Source organism: Melospiza georgiana, chromosome 1 (genome assembly GCF_028018845.1).
Source record: "Melospiza georgiana isolate bMelGeo1 chromosome 1, bMelGeo1.pri, whole genome shotgun sequence".
NCBI lineage: Eukaryota > Metazoa > Chordata > Aves > Passeriformes > Passerellidae > Melospiza > Melospiza georgiana.
In genome coordinates, this window is record NC_080430.1 from 108144184 (window position 1) to 108163524 (window position 19341).

A 19341-nucleotide genomic window follows, 5' to 3' on the forward strand; every position below is an offset into this window, starting at 1 on the left:
GCCTGTATCCATGTGCTGGATGCATTCATACACGTGCATGTATATACCACACAAGAACATAGCTGTGCAATCTGTATAAAACTGCAGAGTGTTTCAGCTCTGCACTGCAGGTTATTGTCATGCTCCATCTGTGCATCCAAGCCATTTGCCATTGAAAAAAGTTGTGTCCCATGTTCCTTCTTCACTTAGCTATGTTCCCCAACAGCACATCCCAGATCATTCTGCTGATCCTTGCTCTCTGGTAAGCTCCACTATGCAGCTCTGGTGCCAGTTCTGAACCAAGTGACTTGACAGGACATTAAAAGCAGGACATTAAAGCATTAGCCCAGTTAAAGTGCCTTCTCAACATTGTGAGAGCAAAATGGATTATCTAGAGATAGCTTAGGTATGTGTCTCAGATTTCATCTTGCCACAGTTGCTAGGCACATGGTCCTGTTATTGACCCCCTGAGAGTTAGCATCTCTCTAAGTCACAGAGGAGGTGAAGCAAAAAGTGTATTGATTCATATTTTCAAGATCAAAGGGACTATTATGATCACATAATGTTAGTTCCTGTATGTCATATAATTTCATCCAGTAATTCCCGCATCAAACACAAAATGTTTCAGCTACTACACATCTTTCAGAATGAAAAATAATTGTTGGGGTTTTTTTAAAAAGCAAGTGATGAGGGAACCATCTCAACAATTTGTTTCTGAAATAGTCATCTTCAGTCTTGAAAATCTACAGCTTGAATTTTGAATTTGTCTAGTTTCAGACTCTTGATAGTGTTTTGATATGCTTTCATGTGCAAAATTAAGGGGCTTTTCACTCCCAGAAATCATCCTTTGTAGTGATTTAGGCCATGAACAAGTCACAATACTTTCCCTTTATATTCTCTGAATAGAGTGAGATGCTTTATTGTGTTATGGCCATAGGAATTTTTGATGATGAGCTACTCAAAATCTAGCTCATCACAATAGAAAATTGTAGAAATAAGGCAAAAAGCCTGGGATGCCAAACACAGTGAAAATATGTCAAAATATGGGCTTCAGTGAAGACTTTTTCATAATGCACATAGTCCACAGCACACCATAATAAGCATATCAACAGAGTGTTGACTTTTTTAGCTGAAATATGTCTGATCAGTGTAAGGGCCAGTTTTACATCTAGGAATAAAACAGAACCATAGAAGACATGTTTGACTAATTAAAAGTACTGTCTTATTCCTTTGGTTCCTAATGTTACCTTTTATAATCTTCCCTTCAGAGAGATCTGACCTAATGGATGTTAATGTAAAGGGAACCTTGTCACTGATGTCTGGATGTTTGAAATAAACCTTGTTATGTTATGCTAAATTAATAAATTAAGTTTTCCTGGTCCCAAGCCACACCATTCATTTCATTCTTTTTTTTTTTTCTTTTTTTTTTCTTTTTTTTTTTTTTTTTTTTTGTGTGTGTGTGTGATTGCTATCTCATCTGTGGTGAAGACCTGGAACACAATAACAGCCTAATCGATCAACTGGAATAGAACAAAGTGGTCTTTGTGTAAATAAGAAACTAATTCTGGTATTGTAAATAGAGTAGAATAGAGAAGAAAGCAAAGAAATCTTGAAGTATGCAGAATAAGATTATCTGAGTAGTATATTTTTGTTGAAATTATATGGAAAAGCATATTTTAGTAAAGCAACATTCTGGTTGCAGAATATTAGTCTCACATGGAGCTACATAAATTTATATATGGTTTATCAAATGCATAAACGATTAGGTCAAAAAAGGGCAGAATTCAGAACAGTATGAAACTCTCATGACATTCCCAGGGGCCAAAAGCAGAGCTGCTGTGAGGAGGCACAACTCCATTTGGTCCCAGGTGTGCAGTACAATATCCTGTTGCTGGGAAAAAGAGCCTTGTGTGTTACCATTGGTTAGGCCCGTAACAAACATTACCATTCTAACACCAATGACTCCAGGCAAGGGCTGTATTTTATGTCTGTTTAGTGCTCATATCAAATGAGGTACAAATGGGCTGGGGTTTGTGCTACCTCACTTTCTGTGCTACAATTCTGAAATTTCTGAGATACCAGATTTGGTTAATTTGTGGATTTTCCAACAGTCACTAAGACTGGCTGGAAAAGGAAGTGTGAATTATTCTTGCAATTAACTCTGACTGTGAGGCAGATAATCATCATTGTGAAGAGCATTAAATATAACCTGCAGCTATTTGATCTCATGCTCTAATTCTCTCAGCTCTTCTAAGCTAAACAAAGGTGGTGAATCAATAGTGAGATGGTTTCATGCCAGGAGAAGAAAGGTATGTGCAAGTCAAGTGGAACAATATTGCCTTTTGTATCATTACTGAATAGATGCCCCTGCACACTGCTCTGCAGTGATAATCCAAATTAAGAGCTCCATGTATTTTGGTACCTCTGAGGCTCCACCACTACTATGTCTATGCTGGGATGACATTTCTCTCTAGACCCTGCCAGGCTTTTCCTTGTGCTCATCCCTTATCACACAACTGCTTGATGTGGTGGCCAGCAGCAGGCCTACCTGTGTAAGGCCTTGCATACTGAGTCTTGGTTCAACATAGCCACGGGAAAGATAACAGCTCTTCATGAAAACAGAAGCAATAGCAAAAAAGAATTCTACAGATCAGGACTTTTTTCTTGCACCTAATTCAACAATCCCAACTGTCTCACTAAAAGAACAAAAACAATATCTCCCAAACAACCCATTCTTGCACCTTGTCCAAGACTGAGCAATTACTATGGGGTAACAGCTTGTTACCAACGAACAGGAGATAGACATGAGAGAGTTTATGAAACTTTATATAAAGAGATGTAAAAATAAAGTTTTAGCTTCTTTCTCTCCTTGAAAGAGTGTGTCTCGTTCCTCTGAAACTAGATCAACAGTGACAGCTTGATACTAGTGAAATAGAAGAAAAATGCTCTATATTTTTCATTGACTCATTGGTGTAGCCTTTTGCTTGGTTACACATCCTTTGTACTCACTTGCAGCAGACAAGAGGTCACCAGGCTAACAGCACCTGCATAAATGTAGAGGGGATAGCTTGCTGAGCCTCTGGCTCTGAATGTGCAGAGAAGCAAACCTGAAATCAGTGTGCTAGTGGAGCTTATTGTTTTTGGGTGTAAGATGGATACATGCCACTTTAAAGGGAAAACAAACCCCAAAACCCAACTCAGAAAAAAAATTGTTGTGTTATTCTGTCACAGTTCTATTTCACATCTTTATATTATATCTATCTTCATCCTGTCATCTATGAAATTGGTTTAGTGCCCCATAATTTCTAAATCTAAATGTCTAAATTTACTATTTTCTGTTGACGTGAACTGATGAAGAGCTAGTTTGTTTCACTGGTCTGTGAAGGAAATAATTTACTTCCTTGCTTACCTCAGCAATACATCTTGGAACTTACAAAGATAAATAAAGTCTGTAGAGCACTTGGAAAACCTTACACAAAAGGCACCACAACTATGCAAAGAACAGCTGCCCGTATTAGTGAATCACTTCAGCCACCAAGGGAAAACGGGCTTCCTTTTTAATACAACAAACAAACCACAGCAGTATTTACTGAACACTTTAGAGATAACAACAGCTACATAAATAGTAATAATTATTAAGGTTTCTTTGTGAAAACATTAATTGCATGGTGATAAACAGTATTGCAACTTTAGAGCCCATATACAGGCAGATTAAGCACCTTTGGGTTACAGGGAGCCCAAAACTGAAACCATCCCTCTCGCCAAAGGCTCCAAGATGAAACAAATGCTCCCAAATAGAAGGTTTCCATGCCAGAAGTCTCATTTTGGTTGAATAGTGTCTTTGCTGAAGCTAGATTCAACTTCAGCCGGAATCAGGCAGAGAAAGACTTCAGTGCCAGGTCTCCGTGATGGATCCTGTGTGTTGTATCAGCCAGCACTAACAAGGGCAAGAAGAGACCAGCAAATCTCTCCCTTTAACCTGCGCTAGCCTCACATTTTAAATGTTGTTCAGAAATAAGAAAAGCCCATTATAGCACAAGATCACTCAAAAAACCCCCAAAACCAAAATGAAAAAAACAAATGAAACAGACCCAACTAAAACCACTCCCCCCCCAAAAAAAGAACCAACAAACCAAAAGAAAAAAAAAACCCCAAAAAACCCAACCAAAAAAACCCAACCCTGGTAGCTGCATCCTTTCAGAAGGTCAGCAGATGCTCTGTATGGGACACAGGGACCCAGGTGTTCTTCACATGTTTCAAGAGATCCCCAGCTGCACTGACCATTCATAGAGGCAGCTGGACACAGGACTTGGAAATTCCTACTCTAAGTGGTGAGGACCAGACATGCATCTTCACTGGACAGGCATGGTTGAAGAAGCTCTTTGCTGAGTAACTGCTTCCTTTGGGATGAGACAACTCTCCCAGGAAAATACACCTTGCAGAAAGGAAGGGCCACCTGTAGATACTGGATACCTGCATTTGTTGTCTCAGCTTCCTTACTTCAGCTGTTGCAGGACCACTGTTGGCTTGCCTTGTCCTCTTTCCTTTGCTCTGCTATCAGGAAAAAACAGGAGACCTTCACCAAAAAGGGATGCTTCCACATTTTTCAGGAGTGCTGTGTGATTACTACAGCCTGTCTGGTATTAAGAGTATTTATTGCATAGCTACTGAAGACCTTCTAATTATTCACCTCCTTTACAAATATGAAAGGGCTTTTCACCTTGAGAGTGTAGTTGTTGCCAGTTGTTGATCTGTAGAAAATTTAGCATGAAAGTTCAGTATTGAGGCCAGGCTGACCAGAGTCCCTCTACTGTTCTCCAAAATAATATGTGAAGTATGTTAGTCTTCAGCCCACTGGAGGCTCCAAATAAACCTGTCCTCTCCAGTGTTGTTTGTTAAAGAAGTTAGAGTGCAGTCCCTTGTAATGCTGTGCAATTTAAGATCCCAATAAGGCTCGTGAGATTTCTGCCTGCTCAGTATTTTTTAGTCTCTTGCAGAACTTAACTCTGGATACAGTCATTCTTTAAGCATCTTGCATAATTCTTTGGTTCTATACCAGTTCATCTGCAAGTTTCTGTTAGGCACAACATTATTTTAATTTAAAAATACAGCAGCATAAATTACCTAAACAAATAAATTTTTCTTATTACATTGTTGGAAAACCTAAAGCTTTCCTATTTAATGCAGAATAGAAATTGAATAGGAATTCCAGCATGCAAGAAAAGGTACACTTGGTTCTGTTCTCTTCACCAGAACACTGACTTCTTACCTAACTTACTCACAAAATGAAAAATTTTATAATTTGATAATTCATATGGCTAATTTGCAATACATAAACTACATTCATTTGTGTTAGCTCACTTATAGATTTCCTCACCAAAGCAAAAATGCAGCAGTTCAGCTGAAACACAGGCAGACATTTCTTAAGAAAGAATTATTTTTTGTCCTTACAATCTTCCTTTTAAAGCAATTCAATAATTTGCCAAGGTTTGAAAGTGGGTAAAGTGACTGCATTTATATACTGAACTAAGCTCTTACCTCAACTCACTGCAAATTAATCTCTAATGTTTTTGTGGCTAACAGGACATGGTATATACTGTTTATACTGCAGAAATGACTGGGTTTTAATGGGCTGTCTTAGAGCATCATGGTTAAAACATAGGTCCTCGCAAGCCACCTGCAATTTGCACTGCCTTCCCCACACAGGCACAAGTAGCATGTTTAAGTTTCTTAACCACAATAAAGGCCAAAACTGCCATTCAGACTTCATTTTCCATGTCTGCAATAATTAGTGGGTCTGTTCAGGTATGGCCACGTGTAACCCTCTCACCAACTGTTGAAACACCTGTGCACTGTGCACTTCTTCCTTAGCTCCTGCCACAGACCTGGGGAATGAGTGCTTTGCATAATACCTGTGGGTACCAAACCATGGTGGGTGTCACATATCTGGGTGCAGAACATACACATACCACTTGTGTAGCATCTGTGTGGTTTGTTGGGCCTGACAGCTCAGTTTCTGATGTACTTGCACCTGTGGAAAAATGCCCTTTTGGGCATGGTTGGTTTGCTCAGCAACCAGTCCTCCTCTACCCAAAAAAAGGCGCACAAGGTTGGGGAAGGATCCCCATAAGCTGCATAGGCATCTCAAAATCAACTGCTCCACTGTGTTACTGTTGCTGGACAGATTGGCAATGCTGCAAAAAGATGCTGCAATTGAGAGGACTTCCTCTTGCTTTTTGTTTGGTTGGTAGCTTTTGACATAATTTGTAATATTCTTGATCATTTTTATGGAGCTTCATGTAGTAGCAAAATTGTTACCTCAGCCCTGGCTGACAGGAGAACTTTTGTTGTTGTGACGGCTCGGGCAGCATCTCACCTCTAGTCTCACGTGGCACTTGGAGGTGGAGAGGCATGGTCACTGTCAGCAAAGGAAGGGCAGGGGCTGCTCTGTAGGCAGCTGAATCCAAACAGCTGCAAGGTCCAGGGTATCCTTCTGGCACAAGGGTGAGTGCTTCCCTACCCATGCTGTCACAGGTGTGTGCCATGACAGCATGGGGGTGTGTGTCTGAAGCAGCAGGGGTGCTTGCCTGTGCTGGGATGCATGGGGAGCAAACAGGGGTGCTGGGATCAGTGGGATCCCTGGGGACAGGCAGGGCCGTGGTGCAGAGGCAGCTCCTGGGCCACCCCCTGCTCTTGTCACAATCCTGCATTCAGCGATGCCGGGCGGAGTTCCCAGCCCGTGGTGACCCTTGGCAAGGGCCTGGTGCGTTCAGGGAGCGTGTACTGGACAGGCTAATCAGTTCTCAAACTGTTCCAGCCTAGGATTACTGTCATGCTGCTTGTGGTCAGGGCACATCTCTGTCAAACTGCATCTGCTGTAGGGATGCATTAGCTTTTCCTTTGCTTTTCCTTTGCACGGAGGAGTCGGAGGATGCGTTCATTTTTTGTTAGTTCTGCTGGTAATTCATTTGCCTGGAACAAAAAACCCTTGAGGTTAGCAGAAATGAAAAAGTATTTCCCAATCATGGTTAAAAGCATTATACTCTAGAGAAGATCATACTGGTCATTATAATGACGTGGGCTTCTTCTAGTGTTGTCTCCAGCACTGTTGAAGATATCTTAGGAAACCATCTTTTACTGTTGAAGTCTCATTTAAGTCTTCAAAACAATCCCAGAATGGAATTTGAGTGACAGCTTATTTTGCGCTGACTGTTCAGGCTAAATGCCCTTGGGTTCCCTATGCTTCTGCCACAGCAGTAAAGGAGAGCATAGCCGCTAATTTTTCAGGGGAGATGAAGCAGGTCCTTATGTACTAATGGTCCTTATGTACTTATGGTCCTTATGTCCATAAAACTCCAAGGGATGACTTAAAATAGTGTTATGCTGTAAGGTTGGTAATAGAACATGAGTTTGTTATTGGTTTTTTTTTATTTATTGAATATAATGTTGGTAACACAAAGTATTTATGATGAAGTTGCTTCTGAAAATCGGTAATTTCGTCCTGCAAATATACTCTGTCATGCGAAATGGCATGTTGTTTACAAAAACTAAAAACCAAAAAAACAAAACAAAACAAAAAAAAACAACAACAAAAAAAAAAAACCCTAACCCCCCCCCCCAAAAAAAAAAAAAAAAACAGCAGGAAAGGTTTCAGCCACACACTTTCTTCTACTGCACACCCCTGCTGCTGTAGATCATTATCAGCAGCAGAAAAACTTTGTGCATTTTCAGGTTCTATTATAAACCCAAAATGTCTATTAACAGAGATTATGTAACACTCGCTGTGTGAGTGGCATTAACTGTGCTGCCATCAAGTGGAATGATGCAGAAGTTAACAGCCACAGATTTTCTATTAAATGACAAAAATATTTACAACATATGTGGGGGATTGCTTGTTTTACAAACTTTCACTTACCTAGAAGTCAATGCCAGACCATTCATTTACAGCTTAACAAACCAATACCAAACCCTAGCAGCAAATAGTTCAGAAACATGTCAGAGGAAGACATTTTCACAGAATTATCAAACATGTAATTTTAAAACACTTCATGAGATAAAACTTTGGTAAGTTTTCCATGGAAAAATTGCTGTTATCAAAAGAATGCAAAACTAATAAAAAAACCCTAACAGATCTACGTAAGATATGAGGAAGGTGCCTGTAATTTGGGATTTTTTATTCCTTTTTTTTTGTATTGGCAATGCCCTGAATTCTACACAGAAGCATGGGCTGCCCCTACATCGATGGCACACACATGGCTCTATGGCTGAGTGCTCCCCCTGTGCCTGGGAGGATGGAGAACCAGGACCCACCTTGTTCCTCAGGCACGGATCTGCTCCTGCCTCAAGGAGCAGCGCCACTGTCCTCACGTTGCCACTCAGCACGGCTGCATGCAGAGCAGAGGTCCCATTCTAGGAAATGCCAGTGGAGGTGTTTGTCCCATGCATGGGAAGAAAAGCAAAAGGCAGTGAAACACAAATGCTTGCAAAGAACAAACCTACGAGCGAGAAAGAGGTGACATGGGAGAGATTAGGTCATCAAAGGAACAGGGTCTGATTTAGGGTGCTGGCAGCCCCTAGTGGGATGTGAAGGATGTGATTTTAAATGCTTTAATAAAAATGAAAGTCAAGATCACATTACCACAGCAGTATTTCCTTTTAATAATCAGCCTTGGCAATAGATCAGAGGTGACATGAACACAGCATATGTTTCTGCCTGGCAAAATCAGCCATTAACCAGTGAAACAGAAGCACAAGCAGTAATGGAAGCCATCTGTGCATTTTGTCTTCTCTCTGATGATTAATGGCCTCAGTGTCAGGCAGCTGATAGGTGGGGGTTTTTATGGCTGGCCTTTTGTTTGTTTGTGGTTGCGAACTGACAGTTCAAAGATGTGTGGAAGCTATTTCATACTCAAAATTAATAACTAAGTTGATGCCACCTACATTTTCAAGTACATTAAGTTTGCCAATCATTTGCATGCACAGAGGCTATCAAAGTATGTGATTAATGGACACATAAAATTAGGTCACCCATTAAAAAGCAACTTCCAAATAGCTGTTATTTTTCATGTCACTTTATGAATTCAGAGGAAAGCAAAATCAAGTCGAGAATCTGCTCACAACAGATCATTTAGACTATTTTGCTGACTAAATGCAATAGAAGGCTGGGTGTAATGTTAAAATTGTACACTCAAGAGTAATCTACTTACAGTAGAAATAAAATCAAGTGACAAAAAGCAGAATTTCCTCTGTGACACAATGTGCTTCCTCATTCCAAGAATTAAATTCACAGTTTTGTTTAAAAAAATTGTGAGTGGCATTAAGGCTAAAAAAGAGAATTTCTTTTTTTTTTTTTTTATTTTTTTTGCTCAAACTCCTATCATCTTCCACTAGGGAAGTTATAAATGACATCAAACCCTTTGTCTTCTTGCATTCTGCTGAAAAAAATCTTTATGTTTCACTACTAACCTTCAGCAGGCCAAGTGTGGGAGAGAATTTCAGCAACTCTTCTATCACATTGTTGTAGCCTTTAATGGCAGCCTTCAGTAAAGCAGTGGTGCCATCCTTTAAAAAAAGAGGAATGTCAAAAATTACTTGTCTGCATTCTCCTTGCAGGGGAAGCTGGAGGAGAAAAAAAAGCTGGAGGGAAACCCCACGCAGCAGAGAGGAGAGTCTCCTCTGCTCATCACCTTTGAGGGGGCACCTCCACAGCATGTGCTGCTGGTTTTAGGGCACCTGGAGGATGATTTCTCTGGTGGGTGAAAGCTTCAGGATAAAATGAACCAGTGACACCATAATACCATATTTGTCTCTCAACCACGTGGACATTTCTATTCCCTTATTCCAGAAGGTTCCTCCAGAAAGCTGTCCCAGACACAACGGGGAAAAGGAAAGCTGTGGTGGGACTTTGCCACCTGACAAACAGGACGGACTCTGGAGCTACCAAGCCTCCATCCAGGCAGACTTAGAGCCCCCAGGTGAGGCATTTGGCTGCAGACAGAGCGCAGGAGGAAGCGCTACTCACATCGCGCGCGGCGTCTCGCTCAGCTCCCCGGAGCAGCATCACTCGCACCACTTCGCTGTGACCCATCTGCGAGGCAATCCACAGGGGAGCTGTCCCGTCCTGCAAACAAAACAGGACTGCTGAGGGCTTCACTGCACTGCCCTCTGAAAATTCACTGCCCAAGCATACTGGAATTGATATACATCAATTACTCAATCAAATCCTACAGGGAGACAAACGCAAAGCTGTGTCCAAACCCGTGTGGTAGGTTGGTGTAGCAAGCTAGGACTGCTTCAGTTTGTGGAGTAGAGCCCCCTTTATTGCCTTCTCTTGCATAGTTTGCACATAGAAATGTGCAGTGCTCTGTGAAATTAAAGGCCAGTAAGGCACCAGCCATGCCTAAGATACACAGGGAAGTTTGAAACATAAGGGCTAAAGGTATCCTGTGTACTTTGAATTCTAGGTGATTAGATGGGACAGAGGATACAGACAAACCTCAGCATGCACAGGCAGGTTCTGAATCTGGGTGCCTGCACACACGGAGTGAAAGTTGTTTACAGAAGCCAGGGAGCAAATGCAAGGTGATCACCAACTTTCAGTTCTGAATTACATTATCCACCCTCAGGGAATTGGGTGAAAACATCCTGTCTTACAGTGAAGGTAAGTATTTCAGAAATTTTATCTTCAAAACTCCACTACAAAACAAGGCAATTATCAAAGAATCCAGCATGAAACAATCTGCTTTGGAAAAGTCCTATGCAATAATTATTTGAGCACAAAGCCTCAAAAAATGCACATTCAGAGTAAGCTAAACTTTGCGATGGATTTCCCTCCCAAAGGCAAAAGCAAGTTGAAGCACTAGAAGTATTTCTCACTGCAAGTAGAATTTAGGTTTTTTGTGTCTTTTCCTCTTTTTGAGTCTAAAAGGCCTGATTCTCCAGACTCCAGCAGTTATGTAGTGCCAAACTAATTTTCATGGGCTTTTATAAACGGCTTTGCCTGTATGGACTTTAACGCAGAAGTGAGGCCCCACAAAGCAGGGTGCCTGCTTCTGCCTTTTGGGCTTGCCAGCTCCCCTCACCACCCTCTGCAGCCTGAAGGCTTGGCTTGAAAGAGGAAGACAAACTGAACTGAGACTTCCAAATTAGCCTTAATGAGAAGTTTCAGGAGAAATCAACTTTATTACATTAAATAAGATATTGCCACCTTGATCAAAGAAATAGTCTCTCTTCCCAGTGCCACCTGAAGATTCCTATGACTTGCTCATGCAACCCAGGAAACCATTGTTGAATCAGTTCTCTGCTTTCCATGGACTATGAATTAATCCTTTGAAAGAAACAGAAAAGTTATTTCTTCCTTCGATATAATAATTTGGGCTTCCCTTTTTCTAATTCTGAGAAGGAACAAATTCACATTCTGAAATCTTCAGTATTCTCAAATGGTGAGAAAGATGATCTTTGCCCACCCTTGTATAATTTCTCTGTAAATTAATTCACTGAAATTAGTGACTGAAATCACTCTGGTATATATCCTGTTAATACAAGTGATTCTTTGTTATTCAAAAATAACAAAGGCTGTCTTGTATAGAGAGTATGTGATGTTAGTTTGATGGCAAAAACTGTCCCTCTCCAATTTATTTATTTTAGTGTTTTCCCTACTAGTAAGCTGACACTTCATATTTTCGTAATCTCTCCCCACCAGAGGGCTCTAGAAAATAGCAATAGATGCATTGAAAAAGCCTGTAAAACTTGGAAAATATCTGAGAGCAGCCTGCACAATTTAATCTGTGTGAAGAACCGATGCTGTGCAAATCCACTCTTGTATTTACACAAGCAATGAAATCAGCATAGGAAATAAAGCAGCTTTTGTTTACTCACAGTGAAATTTGTAGGAAAAACCCCTATTTTCAAGTATGAAAAGGAGCAAAAGGAGGCGCAAATGTTGAGTAAAATCACTGCTACTGTTAATTGTCATTAATAGTATTGCTGTCAGACGTTATCCTCAGCACCTCAGCTATAGGATAGAGACAAAAGTACATTATGAGGAAGAGTGGCTGTATTGAAGGACTTAGCCTGAAGAGAAGAAAGATAGTGAAGATAATGATGGGTTCACATTGACTATGGTCAGCTTCTTTCTCTTAAGCAAACAGCATCTAGCACTCAGGTTTATGCAAATATCTACATTTATATGGAGTAGATGAGCTTTCTGTCCATTTTCATGTTGGTGAACGATACTACATTTTACTAAGAGGTCACATGAGAATTCCTGTGTAAACAGATATTAGGGCTTGGAGATGAGTTAGGAAGAAAGTGAGAATAGGGAAAGATGCAGTTAAAAATTTACTCTCCTTTCCTTGTCCCTCTGCCCAGCCAGCAGACTGCAGATCACTACATTCCTACAATAATTTTAAATATCCCATATGTTTGTAAGGTGTTCTTTCTTCCACATTCAGTTACAAGCTAGTATGTATGGACAACACTTTATTATATCCAGCAGCCAGAAGTTCCAAATATACTCTGACTGAAATTATTAATGTTCTTTCTCTTACCCATTAACTAATGACTTCATCTTGCAGCTTTGAATCTTAGCTTTTGCTTATGGCTTGACATTTTAGAAAAGGCCAGATTGGGGTGGGGGGTGAAAGATCCCTCAAATTTCCAGTAGGTATTTCCAGGGGCAGACAACCCCTACTCTTAGGCTACTCAGTGTCATATCCTGCACTGCTCTGCCTATTAGTCCACTTGCACTACTACAACTAATTTGCCAATAGCAAATTTCTTGCTTGCTGAAGTGCAACCCTATATAGATTTACTGTCTTACATGCATGTGTAATTGCATATCAAGTGCTAAGAAAAAAGTAATTAATTTTCAGGTTATTTTGAATCTGCTTAGCCAGCCAGAATAAAGCCTGTTGGGACACAGACTGCCAAAACAGCATTGGCAAAGAATCTTACAGCTTTGTTTTGTAAGTTGAAGAAGCATAGAAACATCTCCCGTAGCAGGCTTCAGACATTGCCCCCAGGTCTGTCTAGACAAAAAGATGACAAAAGAATTCCTGCCCAGCTCCTCAGTTTTGGCAAGAGCAGAAGGCAATTACAAGAGAAAGGACACTGCCAGGGAAGAAACTTTCCAGGAAGGTTCACTATTTCAGCTCTCACTTGTGAGAGCTGAAGGCCTTGCATGTGGACAGCCAGGACCATCCAGGTGTCATAAATATCCCCATGGGATGGGAGGCGGGACCCCAGACTGAGGGGGAACTGGTACCCACCACAGCAGCAGGAGGAGATATAGAAGGCAGACACATATGTGCAGGGCCATGGGTTAAGCCACCAAATTCCCTAGGTAGAGAGGAAAACTTGGAAACCACGAGGAAGGAGAGGATGAACTCACACCTGGCACTCTGCAGCCCTGCATTTGAGGTAATGTTGCCTGGAAAAGCTTTTTACCACAGTAAGAGCAATGCTGCTTGTAAAGGAGAATTGTCTGGCATCGAAACTGCCCCTTCTTGAGCTACATTCCTCATGACCAACACACCCCCTTCTAACAAAGTACAAATCCATTTGTTAGTAAGAACCAGACTGAAGTCCATCCAACCATTACTTGACTAATTAAACAGGAAAAATGTTCCATTTGTTAAGGAAATGTTTCCGATTACAGTGGGCCCAAATACAAATGCCACGCACTTATCCAGGCATAATCTTAGCAGGGATCGGAGGTACGCTCAAGCAAAGAGGGTCTGTCCTGCTGGAGATGAAACACAGGAGCCAGGAGGAACATTCACACAGAGGCAAGTTTTTGCCTCAACTAAGATTTAAAATTGCCTCGTGAAACATTGTGTGGTAGAAATTGGATTAGAGAGCTAAAAAAATAATGTCAGAAAGAATTAGCTGCATTATAATTGCAGATAGCAGAAAGCGGTTTTAATGGCAACAGGGTTCAGCCAGATCTAAAGCTCCCCAACCTTACTTTGACTTACTCAAAAGGCATTAAAGCATACCTTGGTCTCTCCTTCTACATTGAAACTTCGGACTTAATTAACAGCTTTTAACATTTCTTAAGCTTTTTCTAGGGTGGAGGCAACCTAGGAGCAGCTAATGCACCAGTGCAGGGGGTAGCTGCCAGCACAGCTCTGGTGCTCAGAGGTGGGGCTAGAGGCAGCAGGAAAACTGCTCCAGTCAAGGCACTTGAAATACTTTCCACATCTAGGAGTGTACACAGACCTAGACATGCAGCAGAAGCATATAGATCAGTGTCTGTTGCCAGGCTATGATGTGTCAGGCTTTTGGTGCAGATGAAAGGAAATACTGAAAATACCTGGCAGAGCTTGTCTCATGCCACGTTGTCCACTGTTATTAGAGTTTTCACACTCATTTGCTCTTGCCTGCTGCTTTTTCACTTGGTGCAGTCAGTGATCACAGCCACCTGGCTGACATGCATGACTAATTACCAGGACAAGACCTTATCCCATCAATTTCAAATGTGCACTGAAGACCCAGGACAGCTACCTTGCCTGCAGGGTTTCAGGAGAACACAGGCAAGGGTCTCTTAAAGCAGGTAGAGATTCCTGAGAAGCTCCATCTCTAACCAGACATTTCTATGTGCTGGATGTAAAGCTAGCTGTGCAACTCCACCTCTTGCTGTTTAGACACTGATTTTAGAGTCAAGAAACAGCTAAAAAATTAAGAAACCCTTCTATTTGGAAAGCAAGAGAGCTTTCATACATGTCTCTGTATACCACCTATGCTTACCTATCTCACAGTTAGTATAAAACCTAGAAAGCTCCTTGCACCCTTACCTAACTCCAGCATCCAGTGATGCACAGTGGATCCAGCCCCTGACCCCTAGCAGGGATCTCTGAACCAGCCTCAAATCTAGCTCACACTTCCCATTTAATGATCAAACAGCAGCCCTACTGCTTGCAGAGGAGCTAATTTCATGCTTACAGCTGCCACTGGTTGTGTGTGTTAGCAACATCAGGGCCACTAGAGTGACTAGCTGGAAGTGGGGAGAAAAGCTTTCCATATGCATCAAGATCTTTCAGAGAGGAAGGCAACACTCATGCTTAAATTTCAGAGTGCACAGGAATGACACAAAGTAAAACAAACAAATAAAAAAGTTAAATAAACAAATAAAAAGTTAAACTAAAAATAAAAGCATTTGTCAGATAAACTTTAACACCAAAGCCATGTCTGAAGGTTTGGAGATTTCAAATTTAGTGCTGCCTCCTCCCAGAGTGCACAGATTTTCAAAAGCTTTTCAACAATTTTCAAGAGAACTCAGGGATGTTGTAGGCTGTGTAGACCTTCAAAAGTAATGTACAACACAAACAGAATGGTAGTTGCAAGAGGTAGTGCAAGGCCCTCACATCAACATTCCATACTGGAGGGTTGATGGAGGGTTTTATTTTGATTTAGTTCGGTGCCTGACCCAAACATGCATGTGGTTCTAACCCATTTAAAGGAGCAGTCAGTGGTTTGATCTGCTCTAGAATCACAGCATCATTTAGGCTGGAAAAGATCTCTGAGTCCAACCATTAACCCAGCACTGCCAAGTCCACCACCAAACCATGTGTCCAAGTGCTACATCTGCACTGTCTTTTAAAAACCTCCAGGGATGGTGGCTCATAGGGTGTAACGTGTAGATGTGGAGCAGAGCTTTCAGTTTCAATTCTTTCAGAAATCACTGAAATATTGACTTCAAAATCATGTTACCAATCTGAACTAAAACACAGAATGTTGACACAGCCACGAACCACCTTCCAGTGAAACACCTCCAGCTTCCACATGAACCCAATGCCTGGAGAAAATTCCAGTGTTAATTTTCATAACTATAAAATCAGAGCTATACAATTATGCCCTGAAGTGTTGATCATACCTGTCGTGGCTGGTTGACCTTTGCTCCTGAAGAAAGCAGCAGTCGGATGACATCCAGATATCCTCCTTGTGCTGCCAGGAAAATTGCAGAAGCTCCATCCTAAGAACAAACACATCAGTCTTACACTGAGTTGAAGTGATGCCATTTTTCCACACAAAACCAAATCAAATTGAATTAACTTCTCAGTCTTAAGTCATTATGCTTTGTAACAGCAGATATACAGCCATGCTCAAGAAATAACTACCAAAATGCAAAGTCTAGTTCATAATAAACTGTGACAACATTTTCATTCAGTATGCACAAATACTGGCTCCCATCATATTTCAAATCCAGCATTTAATCCTGTGTCTGGAATACAAAGAGTCTAGTTCTTTGAGGCATTGAGCAACATAATTAGAAATTAGCTCCTGTACAGCAATACAAGTTCATTTAGCTTTTCTATGTTCATGCAGAAGTGTTCTGCTACATGGATACATGGTGGAGAGATGTCAGGTACTTTGCAAGACTGCAGGCCCCAGCACTGAAGGCTGCCCTTGAGGCTGAAGCAGTAAGGCCTGTGCCACACTACTGTGCCACCCCACAGATCACCATGCTTCTGCTCTGGCACATCTTGTAGAAGAATCTTCACCTGTAATTTAGTAATCTAAAAGTATTTTGTAGCCATATCAGAAACCAGAATTTTCCTGCAAAAAGCTTGTGAAAGAATAAATTGTGAACAAATCCAGGGTTTTATTTTTCTTTGACATGTCTTTCATGTGCAGATGTTCTCAGAATTTTACTTCAGAGAAACCCCTTCATAGGAAAAAAATTATAAGTCATATTTCATTAAGTGTTTTTGATGGAACATTTTCAAACAGCATTATAATCCATCTAACCAACTATAAGCAGAAATCTGTATTGAGGGTGGGACAGGTGTTTACCCATCCTACATCCACAGCACTATGCACAGGATGTGCTAGGACAAGTTTTCCCAGGAGGCGAGAATCTTTTCGTTTAAATAGAGGCAGGAATTAACCCCTTTCCTGCATCTCAGATGTGCAAGTACACCTCTCATACCAACTCAGGCAGGTGCTGATCACAAAATACAGAGCATTTTAGTGAAAGCCTGCTGTTGGCCTTGTTGGCATATCACTATGTTGGGACTAAACGCTGTTGTCTGCAGAGAGAGTGTGCACAGTTACTCCTCTAGCTGAAAAACTCAGCACAGACTTGGCAAAGCATGAGCTGAGTATAGTGCCCCAGGGACTGAATTTAGGATGTTTGACATTGATTTCAAGACAAATGTCCTGGTAAACAAAAGAGGTGTCTGCTGGAACGATTAATGCCTGTCCCTGGGCCCTCTGATGGGCTGTTTTCTCTGTTTGCTGTGTGAGTATCTGAAAAATCTTGGCAGTACCAGAGAGAGAGAACACTGTCCTCCAGAGACAGAGAACACTTCAATTTAGAAAGTAAACAAAATTGTGTAATATTAAAAAAGCTCTTTATTGTAGGATCAATCAAGATGGAGAACCTTGCATTCACTGATATGTATTTGATTTGAATGGATGCTATAATGAGAATGCTTTTTTGAGGCTATAACACATTTTTGCAAGAAATACTATTTAGTTAGAGCATTCTTTTGTCTCTTGCTCTCCTGATGCCTCACATGAGTCAATTTAGGATTAAAACTTTGATCTTGGTGGTTTTGGGAGCAGTATCCAAATGCATGCTCAAAATCCCTCCCATTTGGCTGCCAGTGAAACTGCCATCCAGGCACCACTTGACAAGTGCAGCTTGGCCCATAAGAAGAGCTAGACAACATTTTTTTCAAGAGATCATATTCTTATTTTATTACACAACTCCTTCTGACTGGCTTTGCCCAATGTCTGTGAGCAATAAAAGTACATTTTAAAATCCAATTGCAAATATTGCTCATTTCCAGAAGAGACAACAAGGAAGTAATTTTACTGCCTTGACCTCTGGGTAAGAGTCTGCAGGTGTGGCAGCACAGCTATTTTTAAACTGAGCGGCAGCCCCTGGGATTACCTTGCAGAGGGTTGAATCACTGTCCTCAGATCAGAAAGACAATTTGCACAACAGCAAGGGTGGAACAACCTTATTTATAAATGAGGGGTGAGGCAACACTGAGGTAGGATCCCCCTATGACCACTTCTGCAGTCACCAGCTCTCAGCTCCCCTGCAAGCCAGCAGGCATTGCAACAGCATCCTGCAGATCCAAAGCCAATGGAAACAGCTGAAAAAACTCATATATCTCAGAGAAACAACTTCCTCTTTGTCAGCCTTGAGTGCCCTGAGGTAGGAAAGAGTGGGGTGGGAAGCAGAGGCAAAATCTGCTACTTGTTTCTGTTGAATGCCGAAAAGCTCAACTTATCTGTGTCTCTGTTGGAGTAAATTAAATCCAGAGCTTCATTGGCTCAATCCAACTTTCAGAAAAGTCAACTAAACAACATCAGTTCAGCCATTTTAACCTTACTTTGCCCAAAACACTGGCAAACTGGAGATTCACAAATATCAAATAACAGAATTTTAATTGATATTAAAAAACTGCTTTGAAGTAATTTAAAGATTTTAATTTTTGCTATTCTTTCTGGCAGAAAACTAATGTACTATAGAGGCTCTGGAGCTATTCTCTCTCCTGCATATCATGGTAGAACATGACATGCTCTTTCATCCCAGGCTAATGGGTAGCACAAGTCTGTTCCAGATTTGGTACATAACCTCCATACAGATCATGAACCCAAAGGCAGCCAAAGAATCTTTTCTGATTTTGTGCTACCTCTCTCTCAGCATCATCAAAAGCAGACAGTTAACAAAATCCACTTATTAGAGGAACAGAGTACTATAAAACTGCAGTGTTTGGCAAATGCCTGTCTGTGCTGGAGCCAGGGTGTCTGCTGTTGTCCAAGCAACAGCACATTTGTTCCACCACCACCATTGTCAATATTGTGTGTGTCAAATAACTCACATAGAGTTGATCGTGAATGTTGGCGCCGTGCTTCAGCAGAGTTTCCACGACTTTTGCATGCCCGTACTGACAGGCAGCCAGCAGAGCTGTGCCTCCATCCTGTGAAAACAAAAAAGAATGGGTACATACAGTCAGGTGAGAGGTCAGGCTGAGCTGAACTTCACCATAAAAAAAAAATAGAAAGAGACAAACTTTAAGACTTTTCAGAATTTGGCTCACAGCAGTTCTGTGATGAGTAGCTACTGAATCTTTCATAACTTTAATGCCAAGTGTTGACATGTAAATCTTTCAACTTGGCTCAGTCACTATATAAATTTTTCTCCTGAGTTTTTTTAGGGAGGAAAAGGAATGAAGAAAATTCTGTTTTTCATTCCTCATCTTCTGCCTTGCCATTAGAAGCTTTGTTCCTTTCACAACTTCAAGCTCCTCCACGTCTCTTCCTTTTACAGCCAAATTCCTCATGCCTGCCAAACTCTTCCACTGATAGAAGGACAGCACACCTTTCCACTGCTCCAGAACCTAT

At 41.1% G+C, this 19341-nt stretch overlaps 1 protein-coding gene across 2 annotated transcripts in view; it reads right to left on the reverse strand.

Moving 5' to 3' along the window:
* Positions 1-1717: 1717 nt before the first annotated feature.
* ANKRD29 (ankyrin repeat domain 29) overlaps positions 1718-19341 on the reverse strand; it is a 32894-nt gene continuing 15270 nt past the window's right edge. For both annotated transcript variants that reach the window (XM_058038693.1, XM_058038701.1), the window contains exons 5-10: positions 18819-18917; positions 15854-15952; positions 10001-10099; positions 9445-9540; positions 8290-8388; positions 1718-6951 (exon numbers count right to left, since the gene is read on the reverse strand). In XM_058038693.1, coding sequence (XP_057894676.1) covers positions 6868-6951; positions 8290-8388; positions 9445-9540; positions 10001-10099; positions 15854-15952; positions 18819-18917 — 576 coding nt within the window. In that variant the 3' untranslated portion in view covers positions 1718-6867. The remainder of the gene's footprint in view (positions 6952-8289; positions 8389-9444; positions 9541-10000; positions 10100-15853; positions 15953-18818; positions 18918-19341) is intronic.